At 47.5% G+C, this 20,457-nt stretch overlaps 1 protein-coding gene across 1 annotated transcript in view; it reads right to left on the bottom strand.

Moving 5' to 3' along the window:
• Nucleotides 1–20,457, bottom strand: part of b4galt2 (UDP-Gal:betaGlcNAc beta 1,4- galactosyltransferase, polypeptide 2) — a 243,398-nt gene that overhangs the window by 32,480 nt on the left and 190,461 nt on the right. Inside the window, exons 5-6 of the mRNA XM_056293237.1 lie at nt 10,455–10,642; nt 2,780–2,902 (exon numbers count right to left, since the gene is read on the bottom strand). Of these exons, the coding sequence (XP_056149212.1) occupies nt 2,780–2,902; nt 10,455–10,642 (311 nt within the window). The remainder of the gene's footprint in view (nt 1–2,779; nt 2,903–10,454; nt 10,643–20,457) is intronic.

Raw genomic sequence — 20,457 nt, 5'->3', positions numbered from 1 at the left:
CTCAAGGTACTGCACATCGCTCCAGCACACTGCTGGACTCTGAACTGCGTCTGCAAACTCAAAGGATAACATGCTGTGCGCACAGGAAATGATATCTGTACGCCGCTCTGATATATTTGGCACTGTCCACCCACACTGAATGCGAGGCCTTGATGTCCGGGTGCCATGTGAAGTAGTCTTAGCTATACATAGGCGACAGCTTTGTCAGCTGTCTCTATGCCTCTTTGCCAGCGTCAATCTCAGGTTTTTGCGGGAACGTGTGAGGCAGGAACTCTCAATATAGAAATCGAGCTGCGTCTGTCAAATGCGTGGAAGATGGGGAAATTCAAATATCCCCATCCTTAACATGTAAGATGGGGATACTCAAATGATCATCACCACATAAAAAATAAACAAAATAAAATAAAACAAAATAAATAAAATAAAATAAAATAACAAAATAACAAAATAAAATAGGGCGGCGCAGTGGTTAGCGTGGTCGCCTCACTGCAAGAATGTACTGGGTTCGAGCCCCGGGGTAGTCCAACCTTGGGGGTCGTCCTGGGTCGCCCTCTGTGTGGAGTTTGCATGTTCTCCCCGTGTCTATGTGGGTTTCCTCCGGGTGCTCCGGTTTCCTCCCACAGTCCAAAGACATGTAAGTCAGGTGAATTGGTTGTACTAAATTGTCCCTCGGTGTGAATGTGTGGGCCCTGTGATGGACTGGCAGCCTGTCCAGGGTGTCTCCCCACCAGCCACCCACTGACTGCTGGGATAGGCTCCAGCATCCCACGACCCCAATTGGGATAAGCGGCTTGGATAATGGATGGATACCACAACATATGTCAATTTCACGAAGTTACGCACATGAACTACTCTCAATGGTACTGTGGTGATATCTACTGTCTCTACTAAATCTACTACAAAGATGTATATTCACCACACAGAATTGGTGGTACTAAATCTACTACAAAGATGTATATTCACCACACAGAACTGGTGGTACTAAATCTACTACAAAGATGTATATTCACCACACAGAATTGGTGGTACTAAATCTACTACAAAGATGTATATTCACCACACAGAACTGGTGGTACTAAATCTACCACAAAGATGTATACTCACCACACAGGATTGGTGGAAAATCCCACCTTTTTGTGAAAACATCTAATGTGAGTCTTGAGACTTGAGTCTTTTGTGCAGAATTGGATTTGGTTAACTTCAGAATTACTTGGGGGTGACTGATGTCTGAGTGATTGTCTACTTTTCGCAAGGTTTACAACGATATCCCCGCATGTCAGTCCACATTTGCAGCAGCCCAAGTAGCTCGACTGAAGCATGAAAAATACCTCAAGGGAAATCTGGAGCATCTAATGGCCTGCTGCAGCTATCATGCCATGAAAAAATTAGAGCTCTGACTTTATCTGCCATCCTTAGGTGCACAATCAAGCCTACATGCGGAAACACACACACTCACACACACACGACACACACATGGCTGGTTTTGACCAACAGTGATAATCTCCTGGGGAATGTCCACTGTGAAGGTCCATTTTCAAAATATCTACTTTCTTTTTTCTTTTCTTCTTCCTGGTTATGGTGCTGTCAGTTTGAAAAGAGAGAGAGAGGATGTACAGCGTGATAAGCGGAGAGAAAGACAACAAGAAGAAGGGAGAAAATGAGAGAGGAAGAGATGGAGAAGAAATATAATAAAGACGGAGTGAATATTCATGTCACTTGGTCTGGTTGGTGCAGGTGTGTGCATGTGCTCCACCTGCACGGCAGGGGAAGCGGGAGTCGGAGCCCTGCTTCACACATTATAACTTCATCTGTCCCGCGTTGGTTCTGCACGCGCTTTGCTCTTCAAAGTCATAGAAAGACCTAAAGCAGAGCAATGCTAAGGGCTTGCAATCATTCAATTTAAATGCAGGAGGAGATGATCAAGCATTCATTTAAGAGTGTGACTTCTACACCGCCTTTATTCTGGTTCTTTGTTTCTCTTTGTAAGCATGTCGGGCGAAAATAAATTCTCTCTTCAAGCTAAGCTGAGACGACTGCTGATGTTTTTATTTTCGGAATCCTTCGCTGCACCTTGAGTTGCCAATTCGAAAGAGAGAGAGAGAGAGAAAGAGAGAGATATAGATATTGGATAATGGATGGAAGCGGCATGGTGGCACAGTGGTTAGCACAGTCGCCTCACATTAACAAGGTCCTGGGATCAAATCCCAGGGTAGTCCAAACCTTGGGGGTCGTCCCGGGTCGTCCTCTGTGTGGAGTTTGCATGTTGTCTGCGTGGGTTTCCTCCGGGTGCTTTTTGATTTAGAAATACTGTAATGATCCCCGTAGGGAAATTAGGCTCTGCATTTAACCCATCCTAGCTGTGTAGCTAGGAGCAGTGGGCAGCTGCCATGCAGCACCCGAGGACCAACTCCAGTTCTTCTTTCCATTGCCTCGGTCAGGGGCACAGACAGGAGTATTAACCCTAACATGCACGTCTTTTTGATGGTGGGGGAAACCAGAGCACCCGGAGAAAACCCACATGCAAACTCCACACAGAGGACGACCTGGAATGACCCAAAGGTTGGACAACCCCGGGGTTCGAACCCAGCACCTTCTTGCTGTGAGGCGACGGCGCTAACCACCGCGCCACTGTGCCGCCCATGTTACTGGACATGTCTGTCCATCAACAGCCTGTCCAGTCGCTTCGCAGTTCCATTCTGTTAATGGACTGCTTGGCGGTGGGCATCCACCCGCCGTCCGCTTATCAGCAGACCAGACCGTGCTGTAGTTTAACAGTTACCTGTTGTAGATGTCATCGTCCTCCCCTCCCCAGCCCCAGTACTCGTTGGGGAAGCCGTTGATCTTGAGGAACTGTTTTTTACTAAGGCCAGAAACCCCTCCAAAGTAACCCGCATACGGCAACCTGCAGGAGAGAAGACCGTGGAGGATGGAGGAGAGGGGTGAAGGGGAAGAGGAGAAAATTGAGGTGGATAAAGAAAGGAAACATGACCAAAAACATATCAGGCATGATTCATATCATTGTGTTTTAGGCATTTTGGCTAGATGTTGACTCATAATAACAAAGCAACGCCTTTACCACATGTAAGGAACACGGCTTCAATTCCTTCAGCTGCACACAACTAGTAGTCAGGAATGCTCAAAATCACAATATCCCGAATATATTAAAGTTACCCTAATAAGGTCACATAATACAGAAATGCTACCAAAAAAAGATATAGGGCAAGGAAGTAAGAGCCAAAGAAAAGGATGAGAGAAGAAGAGGAGGGGAGAAAGGACAGAAGGATGAAGATACAGAGAGGAGAGACGTGTAGAAATTGTGTCAGTAGAGTTTTCACTTCACTTGCTATTGCCATCGAGCAACAGATAAGAAATCTACAGGAACTCTGTTTGGCTGCCTGGTTGGACAAGACTGGAGTGTTGACTCTGTGTGAAACATTTACAGAAGCAAGGAGAGCAGTAGAGGAAGAGGGCGAGAGAGAGGGAGGGAGAGGGAAGGACAGAGAGACAGCAAGAAAGAGAGGGGGAGAAAGAGAGAGAGGGAGGGAGAGAGAGAGAGAGCAAGAAAGAGAGAGGGAGGGAGAGGGAGAGAGAGAAAGAGAGAGAGGGAGAGAGAGCAAGAGAAAGAGAGGGGGAGAGAGGGAGAGAGAAAAAGAGAGAGGGAGAGAGAGTGAGAGAGGGAGAGAGAGAGAGAGAGAGAGGGAGAGAGAGAGAGGGAGAGGGAGAGCGGGGGAGAGAGAGAGGAAGAGAGAGAGAGGGCGAGAGAGACAAATCGAGAAGTGGTACAGTGATAGACAAAGAGAAAATCGGAAGCAAGGAAGAGAAAGTGAGTTAAAGTGAGATGCTAGGGAACAAACGATTATAGACTGTGTGTGTGTGTGCGTGCGTGCGTGCGTGTGTGTGTGTGTGTGTGTGTGTGCGTGTGTGTGTGAGTACTTGTGTGCAGAAAGTTAACAAAAGACACTTGAAAAGTGTCTCCCCCCCCACAAGTCATGAGACCAGTGGAGTGGGACAGATGTCGACTGGGAATGACAAGCTCCCACAGTCTAACCGGGGGTTGTTCCGTGTGTGTGTGTGTGTGTGTGTGTGTGTGTGTGTGTGTGTGTGTGTGTGTGTGTGTGTGTGTGTGTGTGTGTGTGTGTGTGTGTGTGTGTGTGTGTGTGTGTGTGTGTGTGTGTGTGGCTCCAGCACGTGTGTGTGCTTTGTCAGAAGTTTGACAGCCTCCTATTTAAAGATGACAAGTAGACACTAATGAGACTTTCTTTGCACTGTTTTGTTCACAAGCTCTCTCTGATAAGACATTTGCAAGAGTGTGTGCGTGTGTGTGTGTGTGTGTGTATGTGTGTGTGTGTGCAGTTGATTATTTGATTTCTGCTGTTGGATCCATGCTATGTATGAACGAACACGTGGCACTATGATCCTATTACAGATAAGAGCCCACTACATGACACACACCGGTACACCGCATCATCTTCTGAGAGTCAGTCACTTTCAGAGGAAGTACTTGGACATACTGGGAAGGGGATGTTTTCCTGCTCGGAGAACTAGTGGGCGTTGTGGAGTGATAAAGTGGTGAAATCACACATTAGTGTGATTTCTCTTTTACTTAGAATATAAAGAAAAGTAAGAATTCAGAGCAGGTGCGACTTTCAAGAATGACACAACAGCGCCCCCTTGCCACACGGTGACCTGGACGCTGGCTGATGCCAACAGCCTTCATGATATATGAAACCAGTTATCCACATGTTTGTTTGTTCTGTCTTTTATTCATCTGTTAGCTGATTGAATCAATCATTTATTCTGCTGCTGTTAGTGTTTTATGAGTTAAGCGTTTTATGAACATACATGACAGGATCCAGTCTCTGGCTGTCATGTAGGCCGGCTGGTGACCTTCATACACAAAATGCTCTCTCTCTCTCTCTCTCTCTCTCTCTCTCTCTCTCTCTCTCTCTGTGACTCATTCATTGATCAGCTGCAAGTTATTTTCAGGCGGCACGGTGGCGCAGTGGTTAGCGCGGTCACCTCATAGTGAGAAGGTCCTGGGTTCGAGCCCCAGGGTAGTCCAACCTTGAGGGTTGTCCCATGTCGTCCTCTGTGTGGAGTTTGCATGGTCTCCCCATGTCTGAGTGGGTTTCCTCCGGGTGCTCTGGTTTCCTCCCACAGTCCAAAGACATGTAGGTCAAGTGAATCGGCCTTACTAAATTGTCCCTAGGTGTGTGTGTGTGCGTGAGACCAGTGCTGGATTGGCGGCCTGCCCAAGGTGTCTCCCCACCTGTTGCCCAGTGACTGCTGGGATAGGCTCCAGCATCCCCACGACCCTAAGTAGGATAAGCGGTTTGGATAATGGATGGATGGAAGTTATTTCCAAACTGGACTCCAAAATTTCTTTCGGGGGGGGCACATCTTATCTTCCAAACGGAAACAACTTCGTGATATAATTTGACGCATGCCCAGTAATCCGGCTAAGGAAATCACAGAAACTTGAATCGGTTCATCTGGGACACATGTATGCACTGGTATTAGGTGTCGGGAGACTTTATGCATCAACACGAGTTTTATACTTCCGGCAGCCAAGATTCACGACTAGGCAATATGAGCAGAAAACAGTCAGCTTACGGGGCTGGATGTGGCGTTTGTTGCCGGGCAGCATTAGCTTATTGGACAGTGCATCAGGGAGTGCTGGTGCAGCGGTACTGCAGTGGGATAACTCTTTTGGAGCGACAGGACAGGAAGGTCACATTCACTGGCAATAGCGGCACCATTGATCAACACTTGCCATGCTTTTAGGTAATTGAGGGCAGGTGAGGTGTTAGCATGAAGACACACGTGTGTTTCTGCGGGCGTGCTGCCGTGTGTCGGGGGCTCGTCTGGCCACGCAGCACGCTGCCACTGTGACAAAGTTCAGGTGGCAGGATGCCCACTGTAAACACAGGCTCAGACACAATTGGATTTACAGGATTTTGGAAAGCCGTAGTTTATTTTACAAGAATCTCAGGGGAAAAAAAGCACTGTTATTTGAAACACAAATAAAATGGACGTCGGAAATAAAACAAACACTGCGCTCTAAAGGATCTGGAGACAAACAGCATCCAGTTATTTCAGCTCTGGCCCAGTGCAAACGTCGGAGGCCACTGCATATATTTTTCAGCCATATAAAAGTGATGCTCATCGCTGGTCGTATTTTAGAATAAACAGCAGGAAGAGGAGCGGTGGGGCATGAGATGAGTCTGAAGGCCTTTGCACACCGACTCCAAATTTTTCGTCCGGAATTGTCGCACGTTTAAAAATAAATACGACGGGGGCGTCTGGATAGCGGAGCGGTCTATTCCGTTGCCTACCAACACGGATCGACGTTCGAATCCCCGTGTTACCTCCGGCTTGGTCGGGCATCCCTACAGACCGGATGTGGGTATGTGTCCTAGTCATTGCACTAGTGCCTCCTCTTGGGGCACCTGTTCAGGGGGGAGGGGGAACTGGGGGGAATTGCGTGATCCTCCCACACGCTACATCCCCCTGGCGAAACTCCTCACTGTTGGGTGAAAAGAAGTGGCTGGCGACTCCACATGTATCAGAGGAGGCATGTGGTAGTCTGCAGCCCTCCCTGGACTGACAGAGGGGGTGGAGCAGTGACCGGGACGGCTTGGAAGAGTGGGGTAATTGGCCGGATACAATTGGGGAGAAAAGGGGGGGGGTGTAAATAAATAAATAAATAAATAAATACTACGTTTACATGCCGACTCCGAAAGTTTCATCCGTCATTAAAGTTTTCGGGAACAGGTTCTATTTTCTGCATGTTTTCGCATACATCAAAAGCCTTTAAAGTTGTTTTGACCATTCAGAGTCACCGTACATGCAAACATCATCATCCAACATGGCATCTGAGAGACTTATTGACTTCGTCTCCCAGCACAGAGCACTTATGGCAGAGAAAGCAAAGAATATAGCGATGTGAGATGTAAAGACAGATTGTGGCAGGTGATTGCAGAACAGCTTGGAATTGGGGATGGTCGGTACTGTTCACAAAACAAAGGACGTACAAAAGATGAGACAGTAGTGACAACTGTCATCCTGGCCGGCTGGTCCCTCTACTTCATGGCTCAGTTAGCTGCACAATATGCAGGTTGCTTTGACGATGCTGTCTGCCAGGTCAGGGTTCACCGCCATTGGCCTTTTATAAACCCTGAAATGCTGGGTCAGAATGCAGGATGTATTTTCTGACATGTGAGGTTGAAGATATGCTTGTCCTCTTCAAGAAGCTTTCCAAGGTAGGGTTGGAGAAGGTATGGCTTCGTGGGAAAGGCCTCATCTTCCACAATAACATGATTGACCTTCCCCAATTCAGGTGCGGATGGGAGCTCCAGTGTGGGGGGGGGCATTCAGTGTTCCACACTGGACGGCCCGTCCCTGCGCAGACTCTGCAAATATGCCTCCATCACTATTCCCACCATAGCTCCCCACATCTATGGCAAGGAAACGGTAATCTGCATCCACTAAGGCAAGGAGAACAGTGGAAAAGGTGCCTTTGTGATTAAAACAAAGGGAACCTGCGTTTGCAGGGGCCTCAAGCTTCCCATCCAGAGCGCCAAGGCAGTTAGGAAAGTTCCACCTCTCAGTGAACCTCCTTGCCGTGTACTTCCAGATCTCCTCTGTTGTAGCTGGCATGTATTTGTCCTTGAGTTGCAGCCAGATTTGTTCACAGGTCTCCCTCAAAATCTGCCCCATGGTGCTGATGCCCAACCTGAAACTGCTGGCTATGGTGGTAAACGAGTCCCCAGTGCTGAGATATCTAAAATCATACAAAGATTGTTATAGCAAATGCATTGATGAATGACCAGACGTATGTGTGTGTGTATCCCTACATTAAGACATACTGCCAGCTGCTCATCAGGATCACCTGGATCACAGAAATTGGTGGTCTTCTTTTTAATGTGTGGTTCCAGTATTGCTAGCAGAGTATCAAACTGGACCACTGACATCCTGAAATACATCTGGAAACGATTGGGATAATTCCCCCTCTCCTTTCTCAGCAGGTGAAACTCTCCCTGCTCTTGACGTCTTCTCAGGATTGGATGGACCCAATATTTTTTTTTTCGTTTTCTTTCAAGAAGTGAGAGGACCACAAAATCATCCTCACTGCTTGACAACTCCATTTTGTCTCGTATTGTGAATTTTTGCTATGAACAGAATAATAACACGCATCGGACTCAGTGTGAAAGGTTTCTGTGTGTAACAATTTTTTATCGGATGACGGATTAAAAAAACGCATACGAAAAATACAGACTTGGTGTGCAAAGGCCTTTATTGGTGCAGGGTAGATTATTATTTTTTTTGTGTGTGGATTTTTTCCTCGTTTTTCTCCCCAATTGTACCAAGCCAATTCACCCACTCTTCCCAGCCATCCTGGTGGCTGCTCCACCCCCTCTGCCGAGCCGGGTAGAGCTGCAGACTACCACATGCCTCCTCCAATACATGTGGAGTCGCCAGCCGCTTCTTTTCACCTGACAGTGAAGAGTTTCACCAGGGGGATGTAGTACGTGGGAGGATGATGCTATTCCCCCCAGTTCCCCCTCCCCCCTGAACAGACGCCCCGACCAACCAGAGGAGGCGCTAGAGCAGCAACCAGGACACATACCCACATCCAGCTTCCCACTTGCAGACACAGCCAATTGAGTCTGTAGGGACGCCCGACCAAGCCGGAGGTAACACGGGGATTCAAACTGGAGATCCCCGTGTCAGTAGGCAATGGAATAGACCGCTACGCTACCCGGACGCCCTCTCTGATCGTATTTCAGAATAAACACAAGGAAGAGAAGTGGTGGGGCATGAGATGAGCCTTATTGGTGCAGGGTAGATTTAAAGACAGCCGCTACGACACAACACCAACAGCCTTTCTGTGCCCCAGCCCACAAAGACACAAGACAGACTGCCGCTCCGGGTGTCTTGTGTCTAAAGGCTAATAAAAAGGTTATCACAGGGAGGACGGAGGAGAAAGTATTTGATCATCGTCAACCCGTAACTGCCGATGCTCCTGCTTTCCCCGCATTTCCTTCTCCTTGTGTGTCCCTGGTGCCGTTTCATTGATTCATTTCCTTTTCTCAGCTTCATAGCTTTTTCTGGATCACAGAGGGCTTGAGCCAACGCCCGTTTACTTTGGGGCGGAAGGCACAGAGAAACCCTGACAGGTTGCCGGTTCATGCACCAACAAGCTGGGACACAACAGACTAGCAATTGAATATTCTTTCAACATTTTAAGTTCATTTGTGGCTTCTTGTTTAGCACACATACAAAATGTCCATCCGGCATATCATTCCATCTAGTACTGAATCATAAGATCTGGTTTTCCTTTAAGGAAATGAGAGAAAATCAGCTAAAGGGGTGGACTTATTTAAATTGTTCTCTTAAAATACTGTTTATATCATTTTTTAAAAAATGTTTTACTACTATATTAATCGAAATGAGGCAATTCTTTTTCTGCATTTAACCCATCCTAGCTGTGTATCTATGGGGCAGTGGGTAGCCACCGTGCAGCACCCGGGGACCAACTCCAGTTATTCCTCCTATTGCCTTGGTCAGGGCACAGAGAGGCGAATAAACCCTGACATGCATGTCTTTTTGATGGTGGGGGAAACTGGAGCACCCAGAGAAAACCCACTGCAGACACAGGGAGAACAAACTCCACACACAGGACAACCTGGGTTGACCCCCCAAGGTTGGACAACCCCGGGGTTCGAACCCAGGACCTTCTTGCTGTGAGGCGACAATGCTAACTACTGGGCCACCGTGCCGCCCCATTTGCAATGAATTCAATATCGGGTGTGGCATGTGCAAGCAAAATGTATATATCTGCAGGGCAAAACTGCGTCTTCTCCTTAGCGAGAAAACCACCACAATGTCGTTAACAACATAACATGTTGTCTTTATGCATGCTCAATAATCCAGGTAAGAAAATCAAAAAAAGTTGAATCAGTTCATCTGGATACAATGTTACATCCAACGTTGTATCCAATTTTCTTACCTGGATTATTGAGCATGCATAAAGACAAAACACAACGTGACCTATTAGATTTAGCTTGCAACTGGACTGTGTGTGTATGTGCACTCACCCGTGCATGTGTATGTGTGTATACATGCGGTTACAAGTATTTGGCTGCATCTATCGAGTAGAATAAATCAGTGGGAATGATTGGGAATTTCTTGAGTTGAGCTCGAATGAAGTAGAAGTAAATTAGGACAGCATCAGATAGTGAGCCAGGTTATATTGGACTGAAATATATTCCGCTTGCCAACTAATCAAGTCGAAACCGTCACTGATCCTCGCATATGTTACGAGGCTTATCGTAAGTAGAAAAACTGATATTTCTGCAAGAAACAATCTGTGAAGCAAATCATCCTTTCTGACAAGATGGATATTGTGCTCCCTCACCCGGTCGTGGGATTGCAAAGCGTTGCGGCCTTACCTGAAGCCAAACTTGTCCATGGCGATGGCAAAGTGTCTGGGCTGGTCGTAGCAGTGGTAGAGGTTGCGGTCATCCATGGGGATCAGGTCCACGTCGCTGAAGATGAAGCAGTCATACTCGCCGTCCTTCAGGGTCTCCGTGTAGCCGACGTTCAGCAACTTGGCGCGGTTAAACGTGTCCTCACCCAGCTGCAATGTGGACACAGAAGACATGTTTTAGATGTTTACTTTACACTTCACTGTAACACATGAGAATGCCAAACATGTTAGTTTTCTCAGTACGTATCATCTGCTCCAGCGGCTATGGAAATAAAATATTGAAAAAAAAACATATATAGTGAGGCGTCCAGGTAGCGTAGCGGTCTATTCCCTTGCCTATCAACTCGGGGATCACCGGTTCAAATCCCCATGTTACCTCCGGCTTGGTCAGGTTACATTGCAGTCATCTTTTGTATCTGTAGGTGTCCCTACAGATACAATTGGTCGTGTCTGTGTGGGGGGAAGCCAGATGTGGGTATGTGTCCTGGTCGCAGCACTAGCGCCCCCTCTGGTCGGTCGGGTCGCCTGTTCAGGGGGGAGGGGGAACTGGGGGGAATAGCGTGATCCTTCCACGTGCTACGTCCCCCTGGCGAAACTCGTCACTGTCAGGTGAAAAGAAGCAGCTGGCGACTCCACATGTATCGGAGGAGGCACGTGGTAATGTGCAGCCCTCCCCGGATCGGCAGACGGGGTGGAGCAGCGACCAGGACAGCTCAGAAAGCAGGGTGATTGGCCAGGCTCAATTGGTGAAAAAAGGGGGGAAATCCCCCCCTCCCCCCAAAAAATTGAAATGAAAATAAGAATGAATAACTAAGGATGGTAAAATATAGGTTTTTCCGTCAGCTTCCTCTAAAGGCGAGTGTGGTCTTTGGAAGAAGGTCTAGTTTCTTTATTGTTGAGCTTTTGCTTCAACACATGTTAAAACACAACACACAGCACACACATATAGTACACAACACATAGTAATATTCCGAGAGGTTTGGAATTGCAAAACTTGTAACTCGTGGTAGACCATTTGGGATATTTCTTAACTGACCGAAATGTAAAATGTAGGCATATTTTATATTAGTGTCTATAAACAGTGAAAATCTAAATGCACACTGAACCAACAAACACAAAGAAGAAAAAAGGGCGTTTTGCAGCCATTCTTCAGCATTTACATTGAAAGCTCAAATAATACATTTCTAGAACAAACAAGAAATGCTTTTGACACGATGTAAACAATGCTAACTAAGTGCAATTACAAATCAAGCTTTTCAGATGCTCATGAAGAGAAATAGTGAGTGCGTGCCCAACCGCTCCGGCATATCTTTCATACCGACCGAGGCCAAAACACAATTATTCGGAGGCAGTGTCAAGGGCGCGTAGCAGCCGTTGAGCAAGCTGGTATAACTCTATTTATTGGCTGTATTTATTCCAACCTCCAGTGTGAATTGATGTGTTTTTTGACCTCAAGTGAGTTCGACTGCCTGGCAGTGAAAAACCTCCTTTTCTGTGGCTCTGTTGGACTCACGTCAATGCCACAACACAATTAAGCATGTCCTCCCCGAGCAAGGCCAGACTGAATGGGAAAAAAATTACATTTGTGGAGTAAAGGATAAAGGAATATGAGGCATTACAGATCTCACAGAGTGAAAAGGCATCACTACTATGTAGCATCTACAATTTCTAGTCTGTATTTATCACTACTTCTTTTTTGAACTAGCGTGTGTACTGACCCCAGCTGGGTTCAGATTTTTGGCATGATGAAACACATTTTTATGTTGCTGAGTTTTACAGTTAGGCTCACATCAGTGCATGCTTGCCAAGCAGTGAGGTGGTGGGGTACAGGTGATGTTAATAAGGATGATGGTTGTGAATTCAGTGATTTGTGACTTGCTGGAGACTTTCATGGACCACATGTGCAAAACCTTGGCTGGGTAAAGTGTGTCCTTGCTGAGCTGCAGGTAGGTCAGTGGGTGAAACACCAGGAATAAAGTCACTGTGCAATCTATTACCCGCAGGAACTCTTTTTTGTGTTTAGTTTTTTCCCCCTCTATTTTACTCTGCAATTGTATCTGGCCAATTACCCCACTCTTCCGAGCCACCCCGGTCGCTGCTCCACCCCCTCTGCTGATCCGGGGAGGGCTGCAGACCACCACATGCCTCTTCCGATACATGTGGAGCTGCCAGTCAGCTTCATTTCACCTGACAGTGAGGAGTTTCACCAGGGGGACGTAGCTTGTGGGAGGATCACACTATTCCTCCCAGTTCCTCCTCCCGTGAACAGGCGCCCCGACCGACCAGAGGAGGCGCTAATGCAGTGACCAGGACATATACCCACATCCGGCTTCCCACCCGCAGACACGGCCAATTGTGTCTGCAGTGGGACCTAGCCGGAGGTAACATGGGGATTCAAACCGGCGATCCCCGTGTTGGTAGGCAACAGAATGGATCACCCGGATGCTGAAAGCCTTGTGTTTCTAAGTAGGTTGCTTATGCATGAGCCACCAGGAGGTCTCTTTGTCAGCTTACAGTGCGATGAGAAAATTTGGCTGATTAGAAGAACTGAACCGCTGACAGGTTCAGTGTGTAGCATAAGCTTTGTAGGTGTTCCACTTTAAGCAACCTTAATGTGAACTCAACTCCCGACTGCCAACTGTGTTAAAACTGCACAGGACTAAAAACTACAAGTCAGCTGAGAACTGGATGTCAACACCGCCTGGCTGAGCACTGTGTGACAACTACAACAGTTCCTTACTTAACAATTTAGCATGCACACAGAATTAACAAATAACATGGCAGCTGGATTATGGTGACACGTGATCTCAGCAATAACTCTCAGTCTTTCTGGATGAGCGGGAGACAGGACAGGAGTGGTTCTGGTTCCACCCATGGCTTCTCAGCATCAGTCAAGTCAACCCATGCATAAAGTGCACACATTTGAAAACAGCATCAGTACTCCCTTGCAGTGTTATAACTGACAATATTTTAATTGATTAAACAGCCTTGTGAGTCTGGCCCTCAGCGGGCCGGTTATGTTACGCTTCTGGCACACAGGTTCAGTCCCAAGTCAGCCCTATTGCACCTGCTGATATGTATACATACTGTATAGGGCAAGGTTAATTGGCCACAAGTGCATTTCACTGCCCAGCCTAGGCCATTATTGTTTCTCTCTCTCCCCCCCCCCCCCACACACACACACTGATGAAAATCTGGGCTCTAATAAACACATAGGCAACATTTTAAGGCTGAGAAAAGTAATATTGACTGAAGTTGTGGCAGAACTCGGTGGATATCAAAATGAAGATATTAAACATAAGGTCTCAAAAGTAGCCTAAAAGACTGCTACTGTTCATACTGAGCCTCACTGCACAAATGCCCCCGTGCACTACTTCAAAATATTCTGCACATGTGCCCTCTTTAAGCTACAGGCATAAATCATCATCATTGCACTGGTGTAAAATGAAATTGTTCTCAATATAACCGAGGCATGGATTTCCACACAAATCAGATCAGTGCCCTGCATCTTTCGGTAAGCATGCTTTGAAAACCAAAATGTGTCACAGGTCCGTTTCTGATGGGCCTCCAAAGTGACAAGATGACCTGCATATTTTCACAAGTCTTAGTCCCGAGGAGAGCCTGCGTTCCTCATGGGTTTTCTCTGGTCTGATGAACCTCTCTTTTTTTTATGTCTTGCAACAAGGAAGCGCCGTCATGAGCTTGCTGAAGTCACATAACGTATGGCTTGGCCCCACAAAACACCCACTTTTGACACCGCTGAAAATCTCCAAGATGATTTATGCATCTGCAGTCTGTCCCCATCTCTTTTCAGGATCCAATTTAATTTTTCGAGGTAAACCTGCCTCCATAACCGCACATTATCTGTTGGGAATGATTGTGAGTCAAGACTGAGGTGTGAGCCCCCTGGTGAACCCACTAATACCTGAGATTTGAAAGCATCATCACCCACGGAGGTAGTAAAAAAAATAAAAGTAAAAAAATAAAATAAAAATAAACATCCGGGTAGCATGGCGGTCTATTCCATGTCCTACCAACATGGGGCACACCAGTTCGAATCCCCATGCTACTTCCAGCTTGGTCGGGTGTCCCTACTGAATTGGCTTTGTCTGCGGGTGGGTAGCCGGATGTGGGTATGTGTCCTAGTCGCTGCACTAGCGCCTCCTCTGGTCGGTTGGAGCACCTGTTGGGGGGGGACTGGGGGGAATAGTGTGATCCTCCCACACGCTACATCCCCCTGGCGAAACTCCTCACTGTCAGGTGAAAAGAGGCAGCTGGCGACTCCACGTGTATCGGAGGAGACGTGGTAGTCTGCAGCCCTCCCCGGACTGGCAGAGGGGGTGGAGCAGCGATCGGGACGGCTCGGAAGAGTGGGGTAATTGGCCAAGTACAATTGGGAGAAAAGGGGGTGGGGGGGAGAAAAAACAGAAAAGAAAAAAATCCATTGTCAAAAATCCACTAGGACCTTCATACAGTACTGCAAGTGGACCTCAACCTGCTTTGGGACAACAGCGGGTTCAATAGGTTGATTAAAAAAAAGAAGAAAATCTTCCAAGGACCGAATAGCAAAACAAGATGGTCGATGGATGCCAGCTTGGAAGCTGAACTACGGGGGGGGGGAAGCCTTGGATGATTTGTGTCCGACTCAGTCTGGGCTGATCCTGTACAAATAAATCCACATTGTCAGACTCTAATTGAAACCGTTAGCGTATCTATTTGTAATTGCTGTTTTGTTTTCATTTTAATTAAAACCATGTCATGGAGAATAACAAACATGCAAGGGTACCAAGGCTGAAAAACTATCCCGATAGAAAAAAGTAGGATTGGTATAAATTAATTTCCAAGTTTATTTAATATTACACTAATATCGTGATGCCAGAGATTATAGGATGGTTACTAACATAATAACACCCATAACACATATTTTGAACCAGCCGTCAATTGGGCGACTCCCTCCGGAACTGCTGGTCGTTCATTGTGAAATAAAACACACAATAAAATGATTCCCATTTCATGCTGTTTCCACCCGCTTCTCCCGGACGAGACCAAAGTAAAAGCAACGTCTTCCTCCTGCTGCTTGAACTTCCCATCAGTACAGACGCTCATTTTAATTCCCTCAAAAGACGTTTGGGAGACAGAGAGGCAGTGGAGACATCAGAAAGGCGAACGCACAAAGAGGGAGATGAGAGACAGTCTGAGGGAAGCGAGAGAACGACACCTCATTGTGTTATCAGCAACCGATGTCGTAACAGATAACGCAACTTTTCTTCAACGGCCTTTTTTATCTTGCTTCTCTGCCAGTTGCCAAGCTCATCAAGCGTGACGAAGTCAAGTTTGTCATTTCAACAAGACGAGTTTCTGTCGACCTCCCGGCATCTCCACCACACACTCGCCGTGACGAGTCCACGTCACACACAGAGGTGTGTGGATGGCTGACATCCGTTACAGGCAGGGCTTAATTCGAAAACCACGAGGCCCAGGGACATCAAGGACCCGGCGATCCAAGGGCCCGCATATGAATTAAAGGAGGGCTTTGAGAACATTACATCGGTGTGGTAAACACGTTAGACACCATAGCTGTCTTGTATTGTTCGCATACATAAAAAAAAGAAAGAAAAAGAGGGGCGAGCAATTACAATTTCCTTCTGGCTATCACAACACCCGCATTGAACTTCAGCCGCTGCACATTCACACTGACAGAAGCGAGTAGTTCACAGAAAATGTTATGCGATTATGACCATGAGCGCCGCCGCACTAGCTGTCAATAAGTTCATTACCCAACCTCGCAGAGAGATGAGCCCATACACCGACTGGCCACCGGGAGCACCGGGAGAAACCCCGGTGGGCCGGTCGCTTGAGCAGCCATTTTTTCCCCCTTCTTGAGCAGTCCATTTTATGAAATCGAGGGTGAGAGAGATGAGTCGTCGCCCCCACTACCACTACCGCTTTTGGCACTCAGGCCCAACCAATCAGAAGGCTTCCTTTATTGCTGGACTGTGCAGCCAACAGCAGTCAGTGAATACTGTTTCAATTATCTGACTACGTGACCAGTAAAAATAAAACAGTTCTCGTTTCTTGCTTCTTGTTTACCATATGATGATGATTGGTCAGATCCCCCCCCCCCAATTTTCTCCCCAATTGTTATCTGGCCAATTGCCCCACTCTTCTGGTCGCTGCTCCACCCCCTCTGCCGATCCAGGAAGGGCTACAGACTACCACATGCCTCCTCCAATACATGTGGAGTCACCAGCCGCTTCTTTTCACCTGACAGTGAGGAGTTTCACCAGGGGGACGTAGTGTGTGGGAGGATCACGCTATTCCCCCCAGTTCCCCCTCCCCCCTGAACAGGCGACCCGACTGACCAGAGGGGGTGCTAGTGCTGCGACCAGGATACATACCCACATCCGGCTTCCCACCCGCAGACACGACCAATTGTGTATGTAGGGACGCCAGAGCAAGCCGGAGGTAACACGGGGGATTCAAACCGGTGATCCCCGTGTTGATAGGCAACGGAATAGACCGCTTTTGAGTGGTAGTGCATTTTGCAAGTGCCAGATTGTGAGCAGCCCCTCCTCTTTCTGTCAGCGTACAACCCGCACACTGCACCGAGGAACAGAGGCCTACTTTCCACTCGCTAGCTGCTCGTAATGTAGGTTAAGGTAAAAAAATCAGGGTGAAACAAAGCAGTTTGCTTTAAGTTTGTCACAAAACGATGTCACGAGGGGCAGGAGGAAGCGAATTCAGCTCAAGTTCGGTCATCATTTTCAACTCCTGCTCCAGTTTCTCCTTAAGTGGCAAGTATTAACAACACGTACGCGGCTGCTAATTCAGCCCCGGCCCCGCCTGCAGCTGCGCCGCTGAAAGACTCTTTTCAACCGTCAGTCAGATAAAAACTGGCACCGGGGCATCAGTGATGACATACAGACTGAACTCTGTGTCTCTGCTCTCCTTGGGCAGAGGAATGACTGAGTCGTTGGACTATAATGAAATAATTTCAGTGTTCAGCACCAAGCCCAGTCGTCTCCTGATGTCATCATTAAAAGTAGGCAATTTCAGAGTGTAGTACTCTATTGCCTATTTCAATATTATTGCTTACTGGGTTTAGTTTTGTTGGGTGGAAAACTGGATTTAATACTGATGTTGCTGTGTGTGTGTGGTTTATGTGGCTGCCGTGCCAGCCTATGTCCAGGTTTCATCATGTTGGTGCAGGTGCACCTCTATCCATACGCTTGATTAAGAGAAGGGAAAAGAAAAGAAAGCCACCTTATTTTGTTATCGTAGGCTACAATGAAACATGTTCTCTGCATTTGACCCATCCTATTGTATAGGAGCAGTGGGCAGCTGCAGCGCCCGGGCACCAACTCCAGTTCTTCTTTCCATCGCCTTGCTCAGGGGCACAGGCAGGAGTAGTAACTCTAACATGCACGTCTTTTTGATGGTGGGAGGAAACCGGAGCACACGGAGGAAACCCACACAGACACGGGGAGGACATGCAAACTCCACACAGAAAGGACTGGGGTTCGAACCCAGGACCTTCTTGTTGTGAGGCAACAGTGCTAACCACTGGGCCACCATGCTGACCATAGTGATGAATGATGCTGTTGCGTCTATCAGCTGTGTGTGTGTGTGTGTGTGTGTGTGTGTGTGTGTGTGTGTGTGTGTGTGTGTGTGTGTGTGTGTGTGTGTGTGTGTGTGTGTGTGTGTGTGCGTGCGTGCGTGTGTGAATATGTGGCCGCCGTGTTAGGATATGCGATGATGTTGTTAATGTTTGACTTGGTGCCTGTAACATTACCTCTGATGATGTATAATACTTGTCTGATTAAACTGTGGTCTATTTTTGTTAACATATTCATTTCAGAACCTGGTCTTGGCCAGGTACCTGATTTTCTCTGTGCCCACCCATACTGATGTTTCTGCCCATGCTACAGGTCTATGCGTGTTTTTGTTACCTTTTGGAGACATTTCCCGGTATGAACACCAACCTTGCTGGGACCAGCAGTCCTCATGGGGACCAAAGCCTGGTCCTAGTGAGGCAAAACATAATTTCTGACGTCCTGGTTAGGCATGAAGTGTTACGGTTAAGGTTAGGGTTAAAGATGGGGTTAGGCTGTCCACAATGATTGCAAGTCAGTGTCATGTCCTAATAAGTATAGCTCCACAAATACATGTGTGTGTGTGTGTGTGTGGGGGGGGGGGGTGGCTACTGGTGACAAGCCTTTCACTTGCTCTCAAAATAGCGTTGTAGTAGTGTTACAGTAGCCTAGAGTTTCCATCCGTTATGCTTATAAGTGGAAATATTAAGGGCTGGCGTATATGTGCATCGATGGGGCGGGGGCGGTGGAGTATCCACCTACCGGTCTGGGTGGGAAAAGTCCGGGGCCATTTTTTTTTAGCCCAGTCCGTCTCTGGATGAGCCAGTTAAGTGTTTTGGAGGAAGGGAAATGGAAAGAGACCCAACAAATAGCTTTTTTTTCCTGGAGCATAGCAAACTATACTACATTAACGTGCTAAGGTAAGTAATTAAATTAGCTTTGCTTGCCACAACAGGCGTGGGACGCTTACAAATAGGTGTGGAAATGTAAGTGACCCAAAACTGAGAGGTGCGGTGCCGAATTCAGTTCCGGCAGAATCCATCCTGCACAAAATTAAGCGCTGGTTACGGCAGCATGCCAGTTAAGGAGTATGGGTGTATGGGGGCAATGGAGTCGATTGGTTGTTTGTGTATATGAATGGTATGCACACACAAGCCTGTGTGAATGCTTGTGAGTATGCAAATCCATTCTCGTGATTGGTTTGGGTCAAGGGGCTTAAGGGACCCCAGAGTTAGAGACCGTAAGGGACTGCAGTTACAGATACGAAATGCATGCAGGCTTTTTTTGTTTGTTGCCCTTTTCTCTCAATTGTATCTGGCCAATTACCCCACTCTTCCGAGTCGTCCCGGTCACTGCACCCCCTCTGCCGATGGGGGGAGGGCTGCAGACTACCACATGTCTCCGTCGATACATGTAGAGTCTCCAGCCACTTCTTTTCACCTGACAGTGAGGAGTTTCACCAGGGGGACGTAGCACGTGGGAGGATCACGCTATTCCCCCCAGTCCCCCCTCACCCCCAGACAGGCGCCCCAACTGACCAGAGGAGGTACTAGTGCAGCGACCAGGACACAGACCTACATCCGGCTTCCCACCCGCTGACACGGCCAATTGTGTCTGTAGGGACGCCCGACCAAGCTGGAGGTAACAAAGGGATTCGAACCGGCGATCCTCATGTTGGTAGGCAATGGAATAGACCGCTACACTACCCACACGGCCCTTCATGCAGACTTTACAGGGAGTGGTGATGGCCAGCTTTGCACATATCAGGGGTGGTGACCGATAACTGGGACACATTTTGTGTCGGTGAAAGAGGTCTGTTTTTTATTTAAAGGCTGCTGGTTTGAATCCCAGACACGAGAAAACTCGGGGTGATGAAAGCGGATGAAGAAAATGCTGCATCCTCCCTGACAAACCATCATCAAGACGCCCCCCCCCCCCAAACACCCAACTGTTCCGGTGCAGATGCTTGGCGGCCAATAAGAGCAGACTGGGGTTGTGCTGGGCAGCAGCCAGGGTCCTGCTATAAAAAGAACATGCACACTTCAATCAATAGCCCCTCATTAAATGAAGGTGGAAAAGTAAATGAAAAAAAAACAAAAAAACAGTGAGCTGTAAGAGACAATACGATTTAATTTGGCCGGTCATAACTTTTGCAAGATTGCTGACACTGACTTGAGAGGTTGCCTGTTTTTACAGCCTTCAGCGATATGCAGAGCAGACATCGCTTTGCCAACATCTGGTGCCGCGTAACTGACTTGGACGGCGTCTCTAATGAGCCGTCTCGTCAAGCCTGCAGATAAAGCCTGCTGAAAAGAAAGTGCCGTCGAATTCTCGGTGTCCTCTGAAAGATTCATGCCTCCGATATCTCAGGTG

This window comes from Lampris incognitus, chromosome 14, assembly GCF_029633865.1.
Source record: "Lampris incognitus isolate fLamInc1 chromosome 14, fLamInc1.hap2, whole genome shotgun sequence".
In the NCBI taxonomy this organism is placed as follows: domain Eukaryota; kingdom Metazoa; phylum Chordata; class Actinopteri; order Lampriformes; family Lampridae; genus Lampris; species Lampris incognitus.
This window is presented reverse-complemented; position numbering and strand designations above follow the sequence as displayed.